The 25700-nt window shown below is 44.3% G+C and overlaps 1 protein-coding gene and 1 long non-coding RNA gene across 6 annotated transcripts in view; one reads left to right on the plus strand and one right to left on the minus strand.

Annotated features, from left to right (window-relative positions):
• Positions 1–25700, plus strand: part of GLDC (glycine decarboxylase) — a 100141-nt gene that overhangs the window by 66517 nt on the left and 7924 nt on the right. For all 5 annotated transcript variants that reach the window (XM_065550538.1, XM_008169320.2, XM_065550539.1 and 2 more), the window contains 11 exons: positions 1625–1764; positions 2594–2674; positions 3431–3528; positions 6157–6241; positions 6334–6375; positions 7721–7863; positions 10449–10524; positions 16719–16844; positions 20888–21040; positions 22396–22508; positions 24160–24301. In XM_065550538.1, coding sequence (XP_065406610.1) covers positions 1625–1764; positions 2594–2674; positions 3431–3528; positions 6157–6241; positions 6334–6375; positions 7721–7863; positions 10449–10524; positions 16719–16844; positions 20888–21040; positions 22396–22508; positions 24160–24301 — 1199 coding nt within the window. The remainder of the gene's footprint in view (positions 1–1624; positions 1765–2593; positions 2675–3430; positions 3529–6156; positions 6242–6333; positions 6376–7720; positions 7864–10448; positions 10525–16718; positions 16845–20887; positions 21041–22395; positions 22509–24159; positions 24302–25700) is intronic.
• Positions 1369–24766, minus strand: LOC135972437 (uncharacterized). Its single transcript, XR_010588902.1, has 3 exons — positions 24607–24766; positions 21520–21610; positions 1369–1843 (listed from the first exon to the last, which is right to left on the minus strand). It is a non-coding gene; the product is annotated as an uncharacterized LOC135972437 (long non-coding RNA).

Consider the following 25700-nt stretch of genomic DNA (forward strand, 5'->3'; position numbering starts at 1 on the left):
ACGCCACTGGGGTCGTCATAATATTTAGTGTTTTGTATATAAAGGTATTAACTAAGCCCAGCAGTACCACTATGATGTACATATGCAAGTATTATCATTTTGGTTTTAGATTGGGAAACTGAGGAACAGAGGTTTGACTTGCTAGCCATTAATAGAGCCAAGACTCTCATCCTAGTCTCCCAACTACCAATAGTGTGCTTTAGTAACTATACCATGCTGTCTCTCAAATAGAAATCTACAGGGAGTTTTGGCAATATCTGCAAAACTTCTTCAAAATCTGTAGAACTTTTTTGAAAGCGTTATGCTTTCCTACTATTACCTGCCCATTTTAATAATCTATACTGGATGAGAAGACTCAGAGGTCACTAAAATATAGTTTAAATTTATAGATTAAATTAGCTGAAGTGAAGGCTGTTCAATTTAATCAAATTTATGTAGAACACTGCACTGCTATAAACACTGAAATCCCAAAACGTATTGGCTGACTGCATTATGAACATGACTTGTATTCTGATTATTAAGAACAACAGGAAACTTCTTGGTTGTTCAAATCAAAAGGATATTGAAATATTTTATTATTTGAATCTCATCTAAAAATCTGCAGTTCTGTTTCTGTAGAATGTCTGCATTTAGGAGATAAATGCAGCACAGTTGGCTGGCTATATTGGCTGCATATGTCTGGTGCAACTGTTGCTATTGATGTAGGCATTTAGGAGGTCATAACTGACCCTTCTGTAACTGATGTTGGCAGAAGATTTCAACTCGTAATAAGAGCAATGCACCCTATGAATTGACCACGTTGTCAAATTGCCCCGATGGCCTAGCTGTCTATAAAATGCTGGAGGGTTCAGCTCACTCTCTCCCAACAAGGTTCTGCTCACCTTGCTGGACTGGCCTTGCTCTCTGTAGACACTTGAGATCTCAGAAAGTGAATGCTAGCTCTTCCTATTAGCAATCAATAGGTTGTACATAGTTTCTGCTGCGGTTGTATATGGGACAGCTTCACCTGTGCTGGACCAGTAGAAGTACTAAGGTAAGCTGCCATTTACATTCTTACTGCCATGTGGTCTAGAGCTGTGCTGATTAAATTTAGATCATCCTGTGGTAAAAATGATGACCGCTAGCTTACACTACTGCTGCTAATGCACAAAGAGCTGTGTTGGTGCTAGAGTAACAATGTAAAATCCTCTGTACTTGCAGCTTGTCCCTACTCTTAAGACTTGTGCGATCACAGGAAAGGTCTAAGCTTTTGGAATTCTCCTGTTCCAAGCCAAACTCCAGGAATACGTGCATCTTTATATTTGTGTAAAGATTTGTCTACACTTTTTTTTTATATTGACAGTGGAGGAGAAAATACAAAGATCTATCTCTGTTACATTGAATTTAATAATGTCTTGTTCAGCAACAGTTCTCTTAGTATCTATGTACATTATAAAGAAAGCTCAGACATAAAATATTACATGCAGAATTGCACTTCGGTAGAAATCCTGCTAGATTTTACTGTCCCATGCATTCAGTGTAGTGCCTCTTGTTAAAATAGTACTTGCGTAAGAGGCAGATGTGGAGGGTGGGGAGAAGGAACCAATGAAGCATGGAATAAATGGAATTAACTTATTTCCTTTAGGTCTTAAGCGAGCAGGTCACACATTGCAGCATGACCTGTTCTTTGATACCTTGAAGATCCAGTGTGGATGTGCAGTCAAGGAGGTCTTTGACAGGGCAGGTCAGCGGCACATAAACTTTCGGATTTATAGTGATGGCACAGTAAGTCACAGAACCTTTCACAAATCTTCAGCATGGTTTTTGTGCATTGAGAATTTTCGGTCATTAAGTAGTATGGTGGCTATGAAGAAAGGAAAAAGCTTTTTTAAAGAAGTTGTCTTTCTAGCAAGCTCAGATATGTTACTCCACAATTTTTTCCATAAAATACTTTAAAATGGGATATAAAAACATGGAATTGCTTGGCAGCATACTGAATATTAATGAATTTTCCAAAATTGCTGTCTTTTGCTTCATGTCTTTCTAATACTGTTTTTTTTCCCACCGGTGGTGGGAACTTGTTATACTCATTGAGGACTTCATGGAAAGACCCTTAAAACCTGTACTATATAAATAAATTCCAAACTTCAGCTGTTTTTGTTGTAGCCATATTTAAAGATAACTATAAACAGAAGTTGATTGCAAATCATTCAACATGATCAGTAGGAACATAGAGCCTAATGAAGCCATGTCCCCTTTGTGACATATAAAATGGGTAAGAACTGCATAGCCATAATATAATTAAATATGTAATCCAATTATTTTTAAATTCAGGATAGCAATCTCAAGCCCTGAAACCGTAAAGTGAACCTGGTATGGTTTAGGAAGAAAAAAGAATATAATAAGCAAGAAATAATATGAATATAACAATTATATTGTAGTTTTAGGAACTGAAGTTATTTGTAAATGAAATATTAATGGTTCAGGTACAAAAAATGGAATGAAGATCGTATATTGTGATGTGCAAAACCAGAACACATGTAATGTAATCCCTGGTTTTGGGAACTATGAGTAACTGCTGCTACTTCCCCCCCCCCCCGCCCCCCCCCCATAGATTGGAGTGTCACTTGATGAAACTGTAACTGAGAGAGACCTGGATGACTTGTTGTGGATTTTTGGGTGTGAATCTTCATCTGTAAGTACAATATAGATAATCTAGAAATATTTAGAAGGGTTACTGCATATAAAATCTGTACTTCAATGAGCTACAAAAATGTATTAAACTATATTCAAGTGAGTCAAGAATATTAATTAAAAAAAACTAGTCACTCAGTTCTCTGGACTTCCTCATTCCTCCTGTGAACTCTGCTAGTTTGGCTTAGATAGTGAGCTCTCTGGGGCAGGGATTGTCTGTATTTTGTATGCTGTACAGGATTGAACACATTGTCAGTGCACAATTAAATGGTAATTTCAGATTTCTCTTTTACTGAAGAGATCAGGATGAGGGTTACCGAGTAATGCCATGCTCTGGGAGTATGCCGCTTAATTCCCTTGTTTAACCTGGACATCCTGTATTTTGGGGCACTACTTATTTTTGGGATTAGAACCTGGGGTTTGGCAGTGCTCCCTCAGTGGCCTGCAGGAAGTATGTCACACTGACTCCACCCACAGTCTTTGGTAATTAGCAATAGTACTCCTCTAGTGTGAATTAGTGAGGCTTCTGTTAATTTTTTTTATTTTATATAATGCCAGAAGTGTTATGGATGCTTTACAGGTATGTACATTGATAAAAGTACAGTATGTGCTTCAAAGAACCGGTCATATTGGTAATAAAATGGCAGTGTATTTCAGCTAACTTTGATAACTGTGTAACTTGTTGAGAGAAGAAATATAATTATTTTTCTGTGAAGATGTCTTATTTAATCACTTCATATTTCTCTACTTGTCAAAGGAATTGGTTGCTGAGAGTATGGGAGAAGAAACGAGGGGCATTCTGAGTACTGCATTTAAGAGGACTTCCAAATTCTTGACACATCAAGTATTCAACAGGTTTGTGACATTTATTCCCACTGCAGATTTTCAGTTTGTATAGAGATTTGACATGTTTCCTGCCCTCCCACCCTTCCCTCTTTTGTACTCTGAAAAGGTTGTACCGAAGACTATCACCTTATAGCATCCATTTAGTTATAGTCCAGTGTTCATCCTGAGATAGCACTTCAATACTAAACATCTATTTTTAGTCACTTGTATCTTCCTCCAAATTTTTTTTGTAGGGTTGTGCAAACCCTTCTTGCTCTGGTCTGACCCAAGCTAAGCAATGTATTTTTGTCCTTTTGTGGTATGCACGTGTTCGTACCAGCTTGGTTTCCATAGATGCTTGTGTCCATCTTGTGTTTGTCTACCAAACAAGCACACTTCTTATTTTCATATTTAATTACTCCTGGGGGAATTCTGCACCACCGCACAATACAGAATTTTGCAGAAATTAATGTTGTAAGGACAGAATTTCCTTTTCCCCAACAGAAATGGGCTGAAGTGCTGCTGGCTGCCACTAAGGGCTCCTGGACCTGGCAGAGCCTAGCTTGCAAATAGAAGACAGGGGGAGGGAACTGGAGGGTTCCCAGCACACCGTGAAGGAAGGAGGTGGTGACGTGCAGGAAATTCTGTGCAAGCCCAGGACCCAGCATCAGGCTGTTTCTCCCTCTGGATCCCTGGGCTGTAGGAGGGTAGAGGGTGTGAGTATCTGGGCTGGGGGGTCCTTGAAGCTGGCTTCTGTGGGACAGGCGGTCTGAGTGGCTAGGCTCGGGCAGGGAGAAGAGGGGTGTGAGTGTCTGTCTGTAGAGGAGTGGACTCACCCCTGCGGCACCTCCTGCTGGTCTCTTTTGGGAATTAGCTCAATTTCCAGCCCAGAGCACCCTCTGCAGGCTGGTGATCTGCCTGTCCTCTGGCCCCCATGTCCCTCCCTGGACCCCGGTGCCCTTGTACCTGGGGTGTTGCCCCCTGGCAGTAACCCCACTGTCTTAGGGTCTCCCCTCCCTGGGGAACCCCCACCCACTATCCCCACCTCGCCTCAGTATCAGGCTACTGCCAGTCACCGTCTAGTCCCATGCCTGGGGCAGACTGCAGTATCAGTCTACTCATCACTGGCAAGGAGGGTTTGGACCTGCTGCCTTGGCCTACCCCTGGGCTGCCCTCTGCAACCCCCAGTACCTGTTGGCCTTATGCTAGGCCGCAGCCTGGGGCTTTCCAGGCTGGAGCTCCCCAGCTCCTCTGCCTTTCCCCAGCCCTGCTCCACTCAGGTACCGTGTCTCTAGCTCCCTGCAGCACAGAGAGAGATTGTCGAGTTCCTGGCTCACAGCCTTTTTATACAGGTCAGCTGTGGCTACTTCCCCAATCAGCCCAGCTTTTAGAGCTGCAGCCCTCTGCCAGGGCTGTTTTAAGCCCTTCCAGGCAGGAGCGGGGGACCACCCCGCTACAGTGTCTGACACCCTGGCTGGGTTCTGGAGGGGAGGGGGCAGAGAAACAGGAACTGGGTTGTTGTGGGGGTTTCTTTAGCTCTCTACTCCTAGGGGAATTTTTGTGTTTGTCTATATTGTTACAGACCTCCTTGCTGATAGGTATTTTGAAATAAATTACCAAAATAATTTAGGGTTACCATACGTCCAGATTTTCCCAGACATGTCCGGCTTTTGGGGCCTCAAATCCCCGTCCGGGAGGAAATCCCAAAAAGCTGGACATGTCCAGGAAAATAGGGAGGGAGGGGCCGGCGGTGCGGGGCCCGCGGTGCTGGGCCGGGTGCCGGGCCGGGGGCGGCGGTGCTCGGCCGGGCCGGCGGCGGCGGTGCGGGGCCAGGGCCGGTGGTGCTCGGCCAGGGCCCGGAGGCCGGCGCCCCAGGGCCCGAGCCAAGCCGGGCGGGAGACTCCAGGGCCAGAGCCGCTTGGCCTGGGCCAGCCGGCCGCCAGTGGGAGTCGCTCGGCCGGGGGGGCCGGACTGGGCCGCACCTCCTCGCGCCCCGCCCCCACCCCCGCTTGCCTGCTGCTTCGGGCTTCCCGCGAATCAAATGTTCGCGGGAAGCGGGGGAGGGGGAGGGAGAGGGGCAGGGGGGGCGAAGCGTCCAGGGGAGGGGCGGAGTTGGGGCGGGGCTGGGGCTGGGGCAGGGGGCGGGGCCAGGGCCCATGGAGTGTCCTCTTTTTGGACACTTAATATGGTAACCCTAAAATAATTGAAACTGGCATGATTATATAGTGTTGTTTTGAGAAATAAAATTTGCAGAATTTTGCAAAATTTTAAAATATCGTGTGCAGAATTTTTTAATTTTTTGGTGCAGAATTCCCCCAGGAGTAATATTTTAAGACTTAGTTTTGTCAGAAGATTTGAACAGTTTTATTCTATATTCATGATGATGGTATATGACCTAATGGCAGTAAGGGAGATGTACTAAATACTTTTAATCAGAACTAAATATTCTGGTTTGACTGGCTAGCCAGGAAATACTGGTGTATTAGGTACTTGTCTGCATATCTTCTTTATGAAAGACTAAAATTAAATACAAAAAGAAAATGGCTCTTATCCATTGTGAATTCTTAGTCACTTCCTATAGTGGAGCACTTTTTTATGGGTCATCCAGCTTGTGTAGTTAAACTGCTTGCCCTAATGCCACATTTTGTTTCCCTCCAGCTATCACTCTGAAACTAATATTGTCCGGTATATGAAAAGATTAGAAAACAAAGATATTTCCCTTGTTCACAGCATGATTCCTTTGGTAGGTATTTTCTTAAAAAATAAATAAAATCAGGTGATTATTAGTCTCTCTTTGGAGGAACAGTGACTGAATACATTCTTATTATTTTTTAGGGATCCTGCACAATGAAGCTTAATAGTTCATCTGAACTTACAGTAAGTTCATCTGACAGAATTATTCCTTGTTTAAGACCAGCCCAGAGTAAACTGCCTAGTCAGTCAAATGGACACAGTCCCTATTATTGTACATGTAAACACTGAATTTTATTGTCTTAAACGACCTAAACTTTAATGTTTTAGAGTGGGATTTTAAATTGGAGCAGAGTTGAGCCAACACTGAGGGTTTTTTTTTTTTTTAAATTCCATTCCAAATCTATAGGAAAGTAATTTTGCTGGGGCAGGGATAAGGTAAAGATGACAACTTTTGTCTTGTTTAAATTTAACATATTTCTACATGCTTTCTTACTGAGTTTTGTCTGGGATTTTCAAAGATGCTTAAAAGAGTTAGATATCCAACTCCTATTGAATTTCCATAGCATTTGGACACCTAATGCTTCTTAAGGCCTCTTGAAAATCTTACCCTAAAATGTTATGAATGTGGTGTTAAGAACATAGGTAGGATTAAAGAATTAGATTTTTTTAGCTCTGTGAGGCAGGGTCTGTCTCTACTGTTTGTATAGTGCCCAGCACAATGGGATCTTGATCCCGATTGGGGTCTTTGGACACTACTGTAATGAAAGCACTCAATAATAATAATAATAATAATAAATAAAAATAATCCAAATCCAAAACAATCTCCTTATTGTTACTTGGTCACCATATGACAGGATAGTCTCCTTTCAGTTCAATTTCTGAAACCAGTCAATGAAACCAGCCAGAGACTCCAGCTGGTAGGAGCAGCTGCAGCCAAAGCAGGGAACTTCAGGCATTCAGAGAACTTTCTATAGTTTTGACTGGACTTTCTCTGCCTTGTGCTGACTGGCTGTTTGTTCCAACCCTCTTCCTCCCCCTCCCTCAGTCTCTTTACCTTGGCTGCACTCCACACCTTCTCCTCTTACCCTCTTCTCCCTGATTTGCCTCTATCCCTTCTCCTTCCATTTAGCTTATCCCTCCTAATTAACCCTTCCCCCCAATAAATTGTGGATCTAACATGGCAGTTGTTTCTGTTGCATAGCTCACTCTGTTACATCCCTTTTCCCCACCCTGTTTGTTTGGATTATAAACTCTTTGGGGCAAAGACTGTTGGCTACTTGTTTGTACAGTGCCTAACACAATGGAGCCCCATACAGTGCTTTCCTATGGAGTTCTGGGAGTAAAACACCATCAGCACCACTTAATCAGAGTTTAGAGGCTCAAATTAACAGCAGAAAGTCATTACTCAGAGACCTAAGTATCTCTGGTCTTCTCCCTCACCCTTAACCCTTTTCACTCCAAACACATTGTTTACAAACTCAATCTCTTGTTACAGCTCAGTATTTCTTTCTTTTTTGTTCCCCTTTAGCCTATCACATGGAAAGAATTTGCTAATATCCATCCCTTTGTGCCTCTAGACCAGGCTCAAGGGTACCAGCAACTTTTCAGGGAGCTCGAGAGGGATCTGTGTGAGATCACAGGCTATGACAAAATCTCCTTCCAACCAAACAGGTGGGGGCTCTTTCACTAGACATCCACTCCCTGACGTGGCTTAACAAAAAATTAATCTCTGCTTCTAGAAAATGGTTTGTTGTCAAAGGATTGGAGGCAGGAGTGTTCCCAGACATCTTTGACATGGTACACACCGTCCATCCCTGTGGAGCCATCTCTGCTTGAGCCACTGGCCCTAGCACCTCTCCTGCTAAGTCTGTGCCATGCTCTGCCCTGCCTTTCAGCAGGGCCCACCCAGGCACTGTGTCACTCTGCATTCCTGAGAGGGTGAAAAGGTGCTGGAAACGGGGTGAGGTCAGGCAGGCTCCTGAAGAGAGCCCTGGTGAAGGAGCCGGCCCCATGGCATCATCAAGGAGAAGCACTATTCACTCAAGTATGGCCCCACTGCACCTCCATCATGACAGGGACTGTGGGGACAACCTGAGCGGTGCTGCAGCCTCCATGCACCAGTTCATAATATCACTCACTCAATTTTGTACCCCCTCCACCCCATCATGATGGAAGGCCAGTTGGGGCCAAACTTGAGTGGGCAGGGGAATCGCCAGAGACGCTGCTCCTCACCACTGCCAATGATATGTACCGTGAGTATACACAATGGGCTGTGGGCATCCCTAATTGGAGGGGATCTAAGGGTTAGCTTCTTCCACAGCTATACTGCCTGAATGCAAGACTCGGGCATTGAGGCTTGATTGAGGCAATAGTATTAGAGAAGCTTAATCTGGCAATGTTTTCTTCTACACGTTTGAGGGTCAAGATGAGTGACAGATCAATCTTCCCTTCCCTCCCCCCTTTCAAGTTCACTTAGATGTTTGGAGTCTCTTCTTTGTTTTTAATGCTCTTCTCTTCATTTTCGAGGTAGAGCTTGTCCTATGGATGAGGTAGCCTTTGGCTAGACAAGTGCTGCTTCAAACAGAGAAATCTGTGGGGGTAGTGGTGCTTGGGAGAGACTCTCATACAGGGCTAAGCGACTCTCACCGTCCCCTTTTCAAATGGGCAAGGGTGGTTTGCCAAATCTCATATTTGAGGGGTTGGTGAGCCATTTAATCTGCCCTGCTGGTAATAACTAGAGGTGAGCACGGGGGTGATTGTGTTGCTTTGGTGGAATGAGAGCAGGGGAGCACAGTGACAGGTGTGTACTGGCCAGCTGATCGCTCCAGGTGTACTATCCCACCCCTTTCCTGAACCTCTTTAGATTTCTTTGGGGCAAACTTGGGGTGCTTTAATCTTGTTTTCCCTCAGCCCCATGATCACTGTTGCTCTTTGAAGCAGCCATGTTCTCAAGCAAATACTGCCTCCATGCTGCTGCTATCATTTTCTGATAGCATTAGCAGGAGGAAGGCTCTTTCTAGAATCAGTAAATAGAGAGAGACTTAGATTGGGGCCCCCAAATGATCTAAAATAAACTAAGACAAAGGTTGACCTGTCACTCAAACTGGCCCTCTCATCTTAAAGGTAAGGAATGTCAGACATACCTGAATACTTTGTTCATTGAAATAACGGGATAACTTCAGGCATATACATAATGAATTCTTTCTCAGTGTTTAGAGGATACATGAACGTTTCCTTTCACATCACAGGTGATCTTGATAAACATTTGGTCCCCCAGTCCAAATGCCACACAATGGCCTATAACCATCCCTTCTGAGAAGCTAGTTGGATGTGATTCTTCTCTGGGTTGGGTGGAGGCAGTTGATTGAGTAATATGAAGTGTTTTAATTCCTTACAACCCACCTGAGCTGAGCACTGAAGTATAACATCCCTTAATTTCTGTCCACGGACAGTCTCACCATGGGCTGATTTTTACTGTCTAATAGTGCAACAAGCTGCCATGCAGGGAATAGGGATGGGCCCACAGCCAGGGGGTTGGGCTTTTTTGAACTAGGTGTGTTGTGGACGTTCTGAGAAGCATATCAGCAAAGCTCTTGGAATAGTGCTATTTTGAATACTGTTGGAGAAGCCAGCAACTACATAACTTAAATTCTTGTTGAAAATGCTCTTCATTAATATGCATGGTTTTATAAGGCTAGAGAATCTCTAGGGTTTTACTGTAGTAGTCAGTGAGCACTGTTACGATCCAATGTAGTGGAACTATAATCACTCATTTCATGCCAAATATACTGAAATAATGTCTTCTGCCTCTTTAAATGACTGTAAAGGGATTCCAGGTGCTGGATGTCTGTTATGTTGTAATGCTTTATCCAGGCCTTCTATTCTTGATGGAACAGCATCTCTGTACTAGCTGTATTTTTTTTATTTTTTTGTTAGTTAAATTAGTATTGTGTGGTTAGAAATCGGGGAATCTATTCAATACCTACAATGTTGTTGCAGTCCTAGTGCTGATAGAAAATAAGCTAGTGACATCACTATAATATGTTTCACCCAGTACGCTTGATAAACTGTGTGCACTTGTCTTGTATCTCCTGTGCAGGTGCAGCTTAAAACATAGATTATATTTGTTCTTTATCAACTACTTAAATTTGATCAAATCCACCAAGAATGGCTTGAGCAAGAATGGTTTTAATGTTACAAACAGTACTACACGGACATTCTAGTTCATACTTTATAATGGCTTTGTGTTCTTGCAGTGGGGCCCAGGGTGAATATGCTGGATTGACTACAATCAAAGCTTACTTAAATGCAAAAGGAGAACGTCATAGAAATGTAAGTGTGAAAATATGTCTGAGACATAACTCTTTGTGGAGCAAATGGTTTGGAGAATACGTTCTAGAGGAAGAATGGTCCAGTGATTAGGTTGGTAGCTTGAGATTTGGGAAACCTAGAGTCCTTGCTCTGCCAAAGACTTCATGGGTGACCCTGGCCAAGTCACTTAGGCTGTGCCTTAGTTCCCTATATAGAACAAAGGGCAACAGCACTTCTGTACCTCGCAATGTGTTGTGGTGATAGTCCCACAATTATTTTATGTATTGATCAAATACTACAAGAATAGGAGCCATACAAGTACCAAAGGTAAATTCAGGTTTGACCAGGGCCGTTACTAGGGTGGGGCAAGCGGGACAGCCACCCACAGTGCAGAGCCATCCAGGGTGCAACAATGGGGTGGCACCATAAGCGGCGAGTGAGTCTTCCGTTTTTAGAGAGGCTTACATGCGAGCGCTGAAAGCTCCCTAGAAATGGGAGGAGCCACTGGCACCCAGACCGTGGCCCGGCACCCATTCCTCTTCTCCCCCAAGGCCACCCCCACCATCTGCTCCTCTCTGCCTCTTCCCCCTGCCACACCCCAGCCCCATTGCCCACTCCTCGCTCCTCTCCACCACAGAGGCAGTGGGCTGGCACACCTCCAAAGGGAAGTGATCCACGCGGTATCCACAGCATTTGCTCTCCTGTGTGGCCAGTCTTTTTTGGGGAGGCTTAGGCTCCCCAAGCCATTTATATATGCCACCCATGGGCGGAGCACAGGATTGGGCCCAGCGGCATCAGGTTCCCCCCCCCCTCCTCCTCCCCCCCCAACCCCCCCCCCCCAAGAGATCAGGTACAGCAGCCAGAGCCCAGGGTGCTCAGCCCCAACTCCCCGCAGGATCATGGCCCTGTGACCCTCACCGGAGCAGGCTCTCCTTGGTGCTAGGACCGCAGCGGCAGGTCTCTAAGTGCCCTGGCTGGTGGGAAGGGCCGAAGGAGGAAGGGCTGCACTCTACATGCAGCCACATGCTGGAGATAGGAGGTCGGCTGCACCCAGTGCCTGGGGTGCCACATGAGGAGGAGGTGCAGGAGGCCAGGACCACAAGGGAGTGCAGGGGTTAGGGGAAAAGGGGGGTGCGGGAGGGGAGGGTCAGGGGTGAAGTGGGGCGTGGGAGGGGAGGGCAGGGATTAGGAGTGAAGTGGGGGTGCAGGACGGGAGTGGACTGATACTGGCATGTCTTCAATCTGAAACTTCCAGAGCCCTGGGACACAACTTGTTAGCCTTACTGTCTTAACACTACTAAAATTGAGCATTCATAACATAAACTTAATATACCCCCAAAAAGAATTCCTTCCTGTCAACATACACCCTTAAATTGATATAATAATGTTTCTTTCATAGAATTAAAGGGGAAAATCCCTACTTCTTAGGGAAATAGTTTTAAATAGTGGGCAATTATTTATCTGTAAAATAAATCTAATAATAAACAATTTACAATGGTACCTCAGATCCCCTAAGGGGCACATGGAAGAACATGAAAAAACAGCTTAACCAACATAGCAGGCATTTAGAAGAACATTTTCTTATCATATTTAACCATTATGCTATTGACTAGAATAGGCAGTAAAGCAGGGGTGGGCAAACTACAGCCTGTGGGCCGGATCCGGCCCCTCGGGGCTTTGGATCTGGCCCGCGGGATCGCCACCCCTGTGGTGCCACAGGTCCTGCACTGCTCCCAGAAGCGGCCAGCACCACGTCCCTGCAGCCCTGGGGGAGGAGTTTGGCCAATGGGAGCTTTGGGGGAGGTACTGACAGGCGAGGGCAGCACATGGAATCCTCTGCCTCCCCCTCCCCCAGGGGTCACAGGAATGTGGTGCCAGCCGCTTCTGGGAGTGGCACGGGGCCAGGGCAAGCAGGGAGCCTGTCTTAGCCCCGCTGCACACTGCTGCCACCCCGGAGCCGCTCCAGATAAGCGGCGCTGGGCCGGAGCCTGCACCCTGAACCCCTTCTGCACCCCCAACCCCCTGCCCTGAGCCCCCCTCCTGCACTCTGCACCCTCACACCCCAACCCCCTGCACTGAGCCCCCTCGTACATCCTGCACCCCAACCCCTTTCCCTGAGCCCCTTCCTGCACACCACACCCCGTCCCACACTCTGCACGCCCTCCCACACCCCAACCCCCTGCCCCAGCCCTACATTCATGGTCCTGCATGCAATTTCCTCATCCAGATGTGGCCCTCGGGCTAAAGTTTGCCCACCCCTGCAGTAAAGAGTAACATCATAACCTGAACAGATTTAAAAAAATTTTAATGTGTGGTTTGTTTTGGAGGGAATGTCATGTCTGTCTATAGCATTAGGTATGAACATCATTGGATAGTGTAGATTTTTCAGTGGACAAAGGATGGGATGGTGGTAATGAAGTCCACACCTGAGAGGGTTGCAACTGCCTGACCAGATGTAGCTGAGGGCAAATAAAGCTGTCCTGCTCATTCCTATTATATCCAGGGTTCTCAGCCTTTTCCATACTGTGACCCCATCTTAACATAGAAAGTTTTTTGAGACTTCCCTCCCATCTAGCCATAACAAAAGGGGCAGGTGGACCTTGAACTTGGTCTCAATCTACAGGCTGAGAAACTGTATACTATGACTTCTAAGAGCAGCGGGAAGTCTAACAAGACACTTTCCTCCCCCCATCATTGTGAATTTGACAGATAGCAGATGTGCCCTCAGTCCTTGCTTTATCTTGTGGCAGTTTCCCCATCCTACCCAATCACCTCAGAAACCCCTGAATGGAGCCTCAGCCAGCTCACTCTCCTCCAGGCCTCAATTGCTACCATGCACTGAAATACTTAATCCTACAGTCTGAGTGAGATGACACGGAGAAAACAGTATAATCATATTTGAAAACATTTCAACTCATGCCTAACTAGCTCAGCCTCAAACAGGAGGGGTGATAAGGTGGAATCCCATGGGAGAGAGCCCATAGAGCCAAGGGCTACCCTCTAGGATCTTTCTAGATAAAACAATGAAATCACCAAAGAGCAATAGTCAGTCATCTATTGTTCGGGCTTGAAAGTGAGTGAACAATGCCTCATGGCCAGTGTATTGAAGGCAGCTGATAGATCTAATTGATAGATTTAATATCAGCATGGATACCTGAATTTCATCTATCACCAGGGGAGACAATCGTTTACTGCAGTTTCAGGTTTTATTTACATGAGAGCTTGCTCAACAGCAGCTGAAGTTAAAATGAAATGTGAGTTTTAAGATTGCTATCTTGCTGTTATCCTTTGCTTTTCTTCTGCTCTCCTTTCTTTTCTTCTGGTCTGCTTTCTATTAGAGACTATACCCAAGCCAGTTCTCTGTATACCTCTGAGTTCCTCTGTGCTCATAAGTATCCAGGAAGGATGATAATTGTGCAGACAGCCTTTTGAAGGAGCTTCCTTTCTAAAGTTATTCGGATCAGCACGTGCCAAGTATTAGTGAAATCAAAATAATTTTGCAAGAAAATGACTGGTAGTACATTACGTTGTGGAATATACTAATGTTCTTTAAAACTGTGTTCTTTCTGTTGCATATGGTGCAGTCTATGATGCAGTTCATGGTGTGATAGCTTTAATGCAGAATTGCTGTTTTGGGGAAGCAACAACTTGACAGCAAAAACTGTCTCTGGTCTTGGTTGGACAGAATATTCACCTACTTTTTTTCTTTCTTAGGATTTCCATGGCACTAAGATTTTAAATCAGACCATTTTAAAGTAATGTTAATGTTTTTGCCACTTGATAATGGATCCCTCAGTGAAGGATAAAATTATTTTCTTTCTGTGTCTGGAAAGCAGCTAGGTACAATCTGTGTGGAGTTCAATATTCAAAGAGAGCCCATGGCAGGCTTTCAAGATTAGAACAGAGTACAAGAGGAGAAGAGACAGGTTGTCAGGGTCAGCTTCCTAGCAGCAGGATGCCTACTATATTTTCTTATAAACTTTAGTATGATGAGGAAGGAAGCATTTGTTAAGATTAGAAAAACTTTGACAATTGAAATGAACACTTGGACTTCTTTGAAACTTGTTACACAGCAGTGTCAGTCTCACGTTGTTTCTTTTTTATATAAAGGTACTTCAGTGCTTACATTTCTCCAGCGAGCCTAAGATAGGTGTTTCACTTAAAAATACACACAAGTTTTGTTCTTTCTACATAATCTGGTATGTTTGATCTCTTTCCCAGTTTCTGTAAAAGCTGGCACTGTATCTTGTTATCTACGGCTGTCCTAAAGTTCAAATGTGATGTGCACAGCCATGGGGTATCTGGCTTTTTGCAGTGGCTGAATATGAAAGCAAAAGAACCCTGACCAAAAGCTCTCTTCGGAGTAAGCCTCCTTTTGATTTGGTGCCCCCTTGTGGGGAAAATATTCTGAGCGATGCAAGCAGCCATCACATCTAATCATTTACACTTTACAACAAGTGGTTGTAAAACACTACCCAGCCAAAATGTAGCTTTCTATACCCACTCTGTAATTGTGCAGCACAATTGCAAATGACTATATAAGGTGCAGTACAGTGGAGAATTGGGCCCCTTACATTCTTTTCAGTACACCTGGCGCTGTTAAATGTTACATTTTATATGTCACTACAAACAGGACAGTTATCTTGGTGCCATAGTAGATTCTCTTTTATTTTTTCAGATTTCATTTTTTAAAAAATGAGCTATTTTTATTAACATTTGTTTTGTAATTATATGGTGTAAAAGCAGAAATCTTAAATATTGCAGCACTTCATTTAATTTGAAAGCATGTTACTTGTTGACTGTAAGGCACTTCATTAGAAGCTACTTTAACTCAATTTAAATTAAGTAGCATTATTTACATACTCGTTTTAATTATAAACTTAATCTGTTTAATCCAGAGTTGAGGTTTACAGGCATCACTGTGTATAAAAGAAGACTTGGTTTCATGATTTGCAGAGAAGACTAACGCAGCATCAATGGATGTTGGTCGGGGTGGGCAAACTACGACCTATGTGCCAGAGCCATTTTAAGGTGGCTCGCGAGCTCCCGCTGAGGAGCAGGGTCTGGGGTTTGCCTTGCTCTAGCGCAGGGATCGGCAACCTTTCAGAAGTGGTGTGCCGAGTCTTAATTTATTCACTCTGATTTAAGGTTTCGCGTGCCAGTAATACATTTTAATGTTTATAGAAGGTCTCTTTCTATAAGTCTATAATATATAACTAAACTGTTGTTGTATGTAAAGTAAATAAGGTTTTTAAAATGTTTAAGAAGCTTCATTAAAAATTAAATTAAAATGCAGAGCTACCCGGACCATGGCCAGGACCCGGGCAGTGTGAGTGCCACTGAAAATCAGCTCGTGTGCTGCCTTCGGCACCCGTGCCATAGGTTGCCTACCCCTGCTCTAGCGCTCCAGCCGGAAGCAGGGTCAGGGGTCGCACCACGCAGCTCCTGGAAGCCGTGGCATGGCCCCTCTCCAGCTCCAATGGGAGATGCAGGGGCAGTGCCTGCAGATGGGGCAGTGTAAAAAGCTGCCTGGGCGCGCCTCTGCGTAGGAGCCAGAGAAGGGACATGCCGCTGCTCCCAGGAGCCGCTTGAGCTAAGCGCTGCTTGGAGCCTGCATCCCTAAGCTCTCATCCCCAGCTCCACCCCAGAGCCCACAACCTCAGCCAGAACCTGCCTCTCTTCCCACACCCCTGCCCTAGCCCTGATCCCCCTCCTGCCCTCCGAACCCCTTGGTTCCAGCCAAGAGCACCCTCCTACACCCCAAACTCCTCAACCCCATCCCAGAGCCTGCACCCCCCCCACCCCCGCATTCCACTCCCCCACCCTAGCCCGGAGCTCCCTCCCACACCCTGAAGTCCCCATTTCTGGCCCCACGCCAGAGCCCACACCCCCAACCAGAGCCCTCACCCCCTTCCGCACCCCAACCCCAATTTTGTGAGCAGAAACTTATAATGGAAGTGTTCTTCAAAAGTGGCCTTCAGTGTGAGGAATACTCAGTAAATGAACGGTTAATATGGTAGTGGGTTTTGGATGCTGCAATTTATGTAAACATTTTGCTGTATGAAAATTGTGTTGAATTCTTGTAATACAAGTAGTACTTCTGTTTGTACCTTTTCTGGAGGTCTGATAATGAAATGCACCTTTTGATGGGTTTTACTGCATTGGGATTTCATGATTGGTCAGTGTAATTAGAACTTACATTTTTCTCCACTCAGGTTTGTCTTATTCCTAAATCTGCTCATGGTACCAACCCAGCAAGTGCCCATATGGCAGGGATGAAGATTCAGCCAGTCGAGGTGGATAAAAATGGAAACATTGATATTGCCCATCTAAAGGCAATGGTGAGTGTCATATCTGCTGTTTATTTTGGGGGTGGAAACTTTCCCTCTGGATAATGGATTGTTAGCAGCTGTATCAGATTTTCTGTTATGCAGGAAAATGGTGCAAATAAATAGATACCTGCTTTAAAAGAAGAATAAATCATTCTTCCTTTTCTTTCTATTTGAGACACAAGCCATTAAACTTATAAGTCCTCTTTAAATTTGGGGATCCTTTGTGTAGAAATGGTTGAAAGAGTGTACATTGTAGCTTTTTTCATGGCAGAGTTGTTGGGGTCCCCTCCCCTTCCTGTGTTCAGTATCTGAAGTGAATGAAGCATATTCATGTGATTCTCAAACATTTGTAGCTGCACTTTAACCTTCATCTACTGAAGAGCAGTCCCATGGCTGGGTAAGATGTTGCTAGGCAACTGCCTCTGCATCTCTGAATAGATTGGCTGCAGATGAAGCTAAAGAAGTAACAGAATATATTTAAAATATATTTTGGAGCTGTTAGGTATTGAAATTATTATTGCATCATTGCCACTGAAGGAAAAAAAGACTGGCAGCCAATTTCCTAGAAAATTGAAAGACCAATTTTGTTAACCAATGAGTGCAGCTGGTTTAAAATCTCTCTCAAATGTGATTAAACTTACGTTTCTCGTTCAAGTGATTGTGCACATATACATTCCACTGTAGATGTGTGCGTGCCCAATGCATTCAAGTTAGAGACTTTTGCCAGCAGCACATGTGCCACTTCCATCCTTGTGTGTGGAACTGAAGGCATAAAAAGGGCCTGGCCGCCGCCTTCCTCTCAGTTCCTTCTTACCACCATGACAAGAGTTGGGGCTCCTCACCACTCTTGAGCCTCAGTTAGCTTCGAAAGAGATTTTCTCCTGTGTATAGTTCTAGTTTAGTTTGTTAATAGCTCTTTTGGGGTGGGGAAGGTGCGGGGGGGAGGGGGGGGGATTGCCATGCAGAAATCTCCTGGATTGAAAAAATGTACCACATTCAGGGCTTATCTGTGTCACTGATAAGCACAAGAGTTGCCTCATTTGTTTCGGCGAGAGATGTGTGAGAGACAAATGTCCGAGCTGTATCCCATTCTCCATGAGGACAAAGAAATAGGGATCTCTGCCTTAGAGCTCATAGAAGTATAGGGCTGGAAGGGACCTTGAGAGCTTATCTAGTCCAGCCCCCTGCAGTAAAGCAGGACCAAATACACCTAGTCCATCCTTGGCAGGTGTTTGTCTAACCTGTTTTTAAAAAACCTTCAGTGATGAGGATTTCACAGCCTCCCTTGGAAGCCTATTCCAGAACTATCCCTAGAATAAGATTTTTTTTTTTCTAATATTTAACTTACATCTCCCTGGCTGCAAATTAAGTCTCTTACTACTTGTCCTACCTTCAATGGACATGGAACACAATTGAGCATTATCCTCTTTATTACAGCCCATAATACATTTGAAGACTGTTATCAGGTCCCTACTCAGTCATCTTTTCTCAAGAGTGAGCATACCTAATTTTTTAAACTTTCTTATAGGTCTGGTTCCCTCCAGTTTGTCCACATCTTTCTTAAAATGTGGTGCCCAAAACCGCATTTCCATGGGGATATTTCACTATTTTGCCTTTAATATTGTCTGAGAACTTTTAAATGGTCTTATTCGTATGTACCCTCCAGTCTCTGATCCAGTACCCCCATGGGACCTGGATTTAGTTTTGTCCTGTTTAATGGGTTTCCCTTTCAAACCTTTGGCAACAACTTCATTATCATTGCTGTCAATGAAAATAGCCTTTCTGGTAGCAATTACTTCCACAAGAAGGGTGTTGGAGCTGAGACTGCTAGCTGACTCCATCTCCATGACATTTCACAAAAGTAAGGTTTTTCTTAGGCTACACCTGAAGCTTATGTCTAAGGTTGTATCTGCATTTCACCTCAGACCATTCATATTCCAGTGTTGTTTTTCCCCCCAAAAAACCCTCATTCTAGCAAAACTGAAGAGAAGCTTCACACTTTAGTCATTTGGAGGGCTTTATCCTTATCTGGACAGCAACAAAATCTTTCAGCTACAAAAAGTATAGGAGATTCACTGAAAGGATGAAAGGGCAACCAGTTACAGCCCAGCATATATCTGACTGGGTTTCTGACTGTATCAAGGTTTCCTCTCCTCAGAGAACAACAACCCATTCCACTAGGGTTCGTTACACTTCATCAGCCTTCTTAAGTAACATACCGATAGTAGACATTTGCAAAGCAGCAACAACATGGTCGTTGGTACATATCTTTTTTCAGACACTACACTGTCACTCCAGCTTCCCGGGGCAATGCCATCTTTGGAAAGTCAGTGTTGTAGTCTCTTTTCAAGTCCTATCATCTCTAAGGAAACTGCTCGTGAATCACCTGCAGTGGAATGTATCTGTGCATAATCACTCAAGGGAGTGTGTACAAGGGTTAACTGGGGATCGACCCTCTCCGGGGCGGCGGGGAGCTACACCAGCTCACTACATAGAGTTTTATTGTTCGGGGAATTAGTCTGTCCGCGGGGATCTCCCTCAGCAGCCCTTGCGCTAACTGAAATAAACACTGTAGCCCAGGCCCCGGGTCAGGACGGGCAACAATGAGTCATGGGCTCAGGCCCTCAGGCAGGACTGAGCAGGAGCAGTACAATTAATAGCAGGCCCAGGCCCTAGGTCAGGGCGGGGCAGTGCAGAGTCAGAGCTCAAGCCCTCAGTCAGGGCTGAGCAAAAACAGTAGGCCCCAAGCCTCCAGAGGCCTGGGAGAGGGGGAGACTGCCACCCGTGAGTGGGGTGGCAGGGGGGATGCAGGCCTGCCTACTCCACTGCGTCCCAGCCCGGGGCCCTAGCAGCTGCAGAAGACCCACTGCATAGTCAGTGGGGATCCTGGCCAGACTAGGGTTGGCTGCCCCCGGGCTACTTCCAGACTCCCCCTCGGGTAGTACCTGGGTCTGGGTGTTGTCCTCTGGGGGGTCCAGCACCATAGGTTCTTCCGGGTAGCGGGCGCAGGGCAGGCCTGGCAGCTCTCCCGGGTAGCGGGCGCAGGGCAGGCCTGGCAGCTCTCCCGGGTAGCGGGCGCAGGGCAGGCCCGGCCAGTCCTGGTGGCCGCCTTGGGCCACAGAGTTTTCCCAGTCACGAGGTAGGCTGGAGACGTCTGGTCTCTCTGGTGGCTGGGGCCTTACTGAGCTCTGAGGGCGAGCCTTTATACTTCCGGGTCGCCGCCTGACCCTCTGAGCGGCGGGCTCAGAGCTCCCTAGCTCCGCCCACTCCGGCCTCCGGACGGGCTCTTCCCTCTCCGGGGCGGCAGAGAGCCACACCACCTCACTACAGGGTGGAGGGGAAAAAAAACCTGTTTACTTCCCTGTAGTAGTGTATAGTAACTGTTGTTGTTCTTTGAGATGTATTGTGCACATATACATTCCACAACTGTCCCACTTTCCCTGGTACCGTGGGTATTAGACTGACAGTTGTGTGAAAGGTGTCATGCCCCTTTTTATGCCCTTGGCTCCACACACAAGAATGGCAGGGGCACATGTGCTGCCTCGTGGTACTGCCGGCAAAGTCTCTGACTCTACTGCATTGGGTGCACACATACTTGTATGATGGAATGGATGTGTGTGCCATACATCTCGAATGGCCATTGCTGTACAGGCAAGTAACTGTTTTTCATACTACTTTTCCCTCACTATCGTTGGTTTAAATTAGTCTTGGTGAAGATCAAACATTTCTACATAGATGCTTCTGAAGGAAAAGTAGAGCTCAACAGCTTTCACTTCAGTAACCAGACATTTGTCATGATAGAAAATTTGCATAAAGATTTTTTTTTCTTAGAGATCATTAAATTTCCCCAAAGTCTACAACTTAGCACCAAGATCATGTGCCAGGGAGGGTGACTGGCAGTTTCGATTTTGCTGGATGAGATGGGTAAACTTGTTTTCAGCATGTAAAACACTTGTGGTGGTGACAGTAACTACTTGATTTTTATAAAGGATTTTGCTGAAGAGAACTTTGTGACCCTCCAGTAACCTTCTATATTCCCTCCTTTTCTAAAGGTGGATAAGCACAAAGATAACTTGGCAGCCATCATGATCACATACCCATCCACCAATGGTGTGTTTGAAGAGGATATCAGTGATGTGTGTGACCTGATGATTCACAAACATGGAGGCCAGGTTTACCTAGATGGTGCAAACATGAATGCCCAGGTGTGAATCTGTTAAACCAATGTTAGCTATTTATTGGTGTTGGTGGTGGTAACTTCCAGAGAAACAACAAATGTCAGTTCTCACATTTTCAACTCTACCACAACTTCACCATAAGACTGATATACCATAAATGTTTGGAAAGAAACTGAGGTTACCAAAAACGCCAGTAGAAATTGGATGTAAAAAATATTGTCACAGTTCAGGGCAGAAATCAGCATCTCTCTACTTCCTGACCCAGGGTTTTCAAGGCTGAACAGACCCCTGCCTTGCACTGTGATATTTCCAGGAAGCCAGGCGGCCTAAACAGCCCAGTGTCTATGCTTTGCTTTCTCTCCAGAGGCTGTGAACAGCATCACTGCCTGCAGTTACAAGTTATCACACAGCTCTTTATAAGCAAGCACATTTATTAAGGTGAAAGTATTGGAGAGAAAACATATTCAAAACAATAAAAGAACCTAACTACATACAAAAAAGCTTACCAGAGGTCACCCATCAGTCTTATGAGGCCCTCACAGGTCAAGTCCTTCCATCCCTTTGCAAGTGTTGTTTCCTCTTTGACGGTCCTGTTGACTTGTTGGATCAAAAGAAAGGCCCTGAGAAAGTTAAAACTCGAGCTTTTTATCCAAACGTCATTTCTTTGTCTGTTAGTCTTTGGAGAATCCAGTTTGAAATACTATATGCAAGGCTTCCTCCCTGATACCTCCCTGGAAGGGCTACAACCTGGCTGGTTTGTCTTAATCACCACCTATTGTTTTTAGTTCCTCATAGAGCTTTGGTAGCCCTCCCCCATGGAGTAGAACACAATCATACAAAACCATTAACTTAAAACAATGAATCCCAAAGATACTTAAACTTAGTTCACTAAGGTCCCATAAAGATATGCAGGAAATTGCTATATGTTACAAATATAATTTAAAATGGGCTACATGCTGAATGACCAGAAGTCTAGTGCGTAGAATTATTTGTAATGTTCTCATTTGCCTCAAAGATGTTTATAAAAAGTATCTGAAAGGCCAGAACAGTAAATAGAATTTTAAGTCTAAAGTCCTTTATCCGATCTAGGTGTCTGTTACACATTTAGTTAGGAATTTAACATTTGTAAAAGATGCTAAACCTTCCTATACTTAATGGATATGACCTTGTAAAGGAAAACAAAATTAATCTAATAATTTTAGACTCATTTTTGCATAGAAAACCAGCACAAATTGAAGAAATGACACTAAAGCATGTTGATAGGTCATTAACAGATGCAACTTTCTCCTAGAGTGTCAAATGGCAGTGATGAGATCAGTTTGTATATGAAAAATATATTTTCGGAGACAGCATTTGAGCTTTTGGTGGTGATTCTCTGACAGGTGGGTCTGTGTCGCCCTGGAGACTATGGCTCTGATGTCTCTCATTTAAACCTTCACAAAACCTTTTGCATTCCCCATGGAGGAGGAGGACCTGGAATGGGGCCAATTGGAGTGTGAGTATCAGGCTCTAGCTCTTAAATTTACTTTGGAGGAGAAGGGACCTTAGTTAATTGTACATAGCAATTCTATTGAGAGTAAGGGCCACTAGCACTGATTTGGGAGAGGCTTAGTTTTGGCAGTTGTTGTGTACGTTTCTATTCTAAGGCACTTAAGACTGGCATTGTATTGTTGTCTTCATATCACTACTGTGCTCACATATCCCTCAGCCAGTGCATTAGAGTCTTAACAAGCAACCACCCCTTGGTGACTCTGGAGCCAGGCATATCAGAAGTTAGTTTTTAGTTAAATGCTGCTAACAAATCTGCCTCCCTGTGGTAGCGATTCTCCATCTTTTTGTGATGGATTAGCAGATGGATGCTCCCATAGGTCCCCTTGCACAATCCAGTATCCTGGAAGTTTCTTTTCTAGACTTCTTGTTCACTTCATATTGTTTGTTTGTTTGTTTTTGTTTTCTCTTACTCCTTAGAAGGCTACATGCTGCTCTGGGTAGGTGGAGTCTTTTACTGGTGACTCCTTGACTAGCTATAAGGAATGTCCCAGCAGTAGGGAAGAGAAGCTTGTGCAGGTGGGCTGATATTGATCCTGGAGTCTGTCTATGCAAGTTGCAGCCATGGTCAGCTGCATTAAAGGGCCTACTTAGGGAGGAAAGGCTGGTGACTTTCAAGGAGAAACTGCATACTTTACCCACAACTGCTATAAAATGTTGATTGTGGGTGCACATCTGGAGTTGTACAGCTTTCCCAGTCTTTCTTCTAACCCTAAACTTACCCCATCCCTTACTGCATCTCTCTGTTCTACATTTCTTCTCCTTTCACCCATCCCCAATGACTAGTCCAATGTTCCTCGGGTTGGGAAATACCAGTCTGCAGAGATGGTTGGGGTTGGTCCTGCTTTGAGCAGGGGTGGGACTAGAGACCTCCTGAGGTCTCTTCCAACCCTGAGATTCTATGATTCTACGGTGAAGGGGGAGAATTCCATTGTTCTAGAATAATGTGTGCAATGACATGGTGTTTAGTTTGCAAATAATGAAACCCTAGGCCATGCTCCACATGGAAAATGTGTACTGTGTAAGCAAGTGTGTGTAGACAATCATCCTGTTTGTTAAACCCGTTGACTTCTTCCAACATGAAGGGTCTTAAACGTTTGGTCCTGATAATAGTTACACCACATAAGCAAAATAGATAGGATAAGGAAAGCCATTGCAATAATGGAGTGACATGGGGAACAGCATGATTTTGCTGTAGTCTTGATAATCTGTGCTCAGATCCGGGCAAAAACCAGTCTAGGAAAGAACAAGGATTTGTGTTGGGCTTACATTTGCAACAGTAAATAGGCATGGGTAAGGAACTGGCAATTTAATATGGAACCTCTCACTAGATTACCAGCTCAGATTTATTTTTGAAGTAAACTATCTTCAGTCTAATCTTTGATGGACTAGTGTCCATCTTGCAAAACTCACCACAGCAATTGATTCTATTTGGAGTGAATGATAAAGGAAATGTAGACTGGCATGGAAATCATTAAAGTGCATTTCTATACTTGATAGTCCTGACAGATTAAAAAAGGAGTGGGAATCCTCTTCTGAAGCTAGCCAAAATGTTTCAGCAATGTGTTTGTTTTAAAATCAATGTATCTGTGTTTCAGGAAGAATCATCTGGTGCCCTATCTGCCTACCCATCCTGTCGTTGCGCTACAGCTTGATAAGGATGCATGCCCTTTGGGTACAATTAGTGCTGCCCCTTGGGGCTCCAGTGCTATATTGCCTATTTCCTGGGCCTATATCAAGGTGCGTAGATTTTCTTCCCCAGCATCAGTTAAGGATCTGTTTATTTTCTCAGTGTGGCATTTCTACATTTGGGAAGTTGAAATTGAGTATTTTAGACCTATCCAACATTCATGCTTTCAAATGGGTTCACAAGGTCACTGCAAATGGTGGCATTGATTCACACATTCTAATTTCAGATACAGTATATGGTAGTCTTGCAAAATGCCCAGGAAAACTTTCTAACCCAAGTACAAAATCTGTTTACTTGCCCTTCACCTCAAGGAGTTATACTTTACTCACATGTCAAAGGAAAAAAAATATTTCACCTGGGCAAGTAGAATGTTCTTAGGCTGTTTAATGCAGTTTTCCCCCAAGAAGACATGTACACAATCCACAAAACAACCAGTGCCTCTGTTCGAAGTCCTAGAGCAGATTTCAGGAATAAATTTCATGTTGGGATTCTTGCTGTCTTTGGGAGTGCTGCTTCTATAGATAGTGAGGACAGTACAATGAACTAGTGCCATAAATGAACATATGCAACTTGTTTAATGTCCTTGTTTGTTGCCTTTTAATATTTCTTGAGGCCAGAGTTATAACCACATGTATAATTAGACTGTATCCAAGAAAGAGGCTTGTCCTCCCACTGTTTCTCAGAATCATCCGATTTTCATGTTCTGCAGGGAGCTTCTTGGCAATAGTAAATTAATTTCTTATTTACAGAATTTCTTACCTACTTTGTCTCAATATGCTGCAGTATTGTGTTCAAAAATGTTAGAATCACTCTGCAGCTAGTAAATGCCACTTTCTTGAAACGTCTTTCTTCAGGAGACAAAAATGGTCTTCAGTGAAATCTTACTAACCTATGAAAATCAAATCTGATTAGCTTTGGTTAGGGTACATGAGAACTTGGCTTTAGTGTTTGTCTATATTCAAATATTTTGGAACACTGAAACTTACTGACACATGGTTAGAATCATGGGCTAATTTAACACTTATTTGGTAAATGCTATTAAAAATGTGCTTCAGATTTTTGAGTTTAAGATGAGCCTAATTTCTATATTTATCCTAAAGATGTGTAATGATGCTTGGTATTGTAAGCTGATTCCAATTTTGAAATAGTCACACTGGAGCATATTATTTTAAGTGTAGGCATCTCCCTGCTCTTTCATACTGAGAATAGATAATAAACCAGCAGCCTCTCTGGGCTGCTCTCCAAATGGAGTGAGAGAGGCTGTGAACAGCATTTTGGAAATCCAGGGGTGCATTTGACCCGGTCACACCAAGCAACTCTCTTCTACCCATTTTAAAGCTATTTAAGGGCTGTGGAAAGTTCCTTGTTTTGTGAATTAGCCTGTTTGCTAAACAGAAAACAAATCCTTATTTGTCTACCAAAATTCCTTCATATGAAGGAACGTGCCCA

This window comes from Chrysemys picta, chromosome 6, assembly GCF_011386835.1.
Source record: "Chrysemys picta bellii isolate R12L10 chromosome 6, ASM1138683v2, whole genome shotgun sequence".
NCBI classification, from domain to species: Eukaryota; Metazoa; Chordata; order Testudines; family Emydidae; genus Chrysemys; species Chrysemys picta.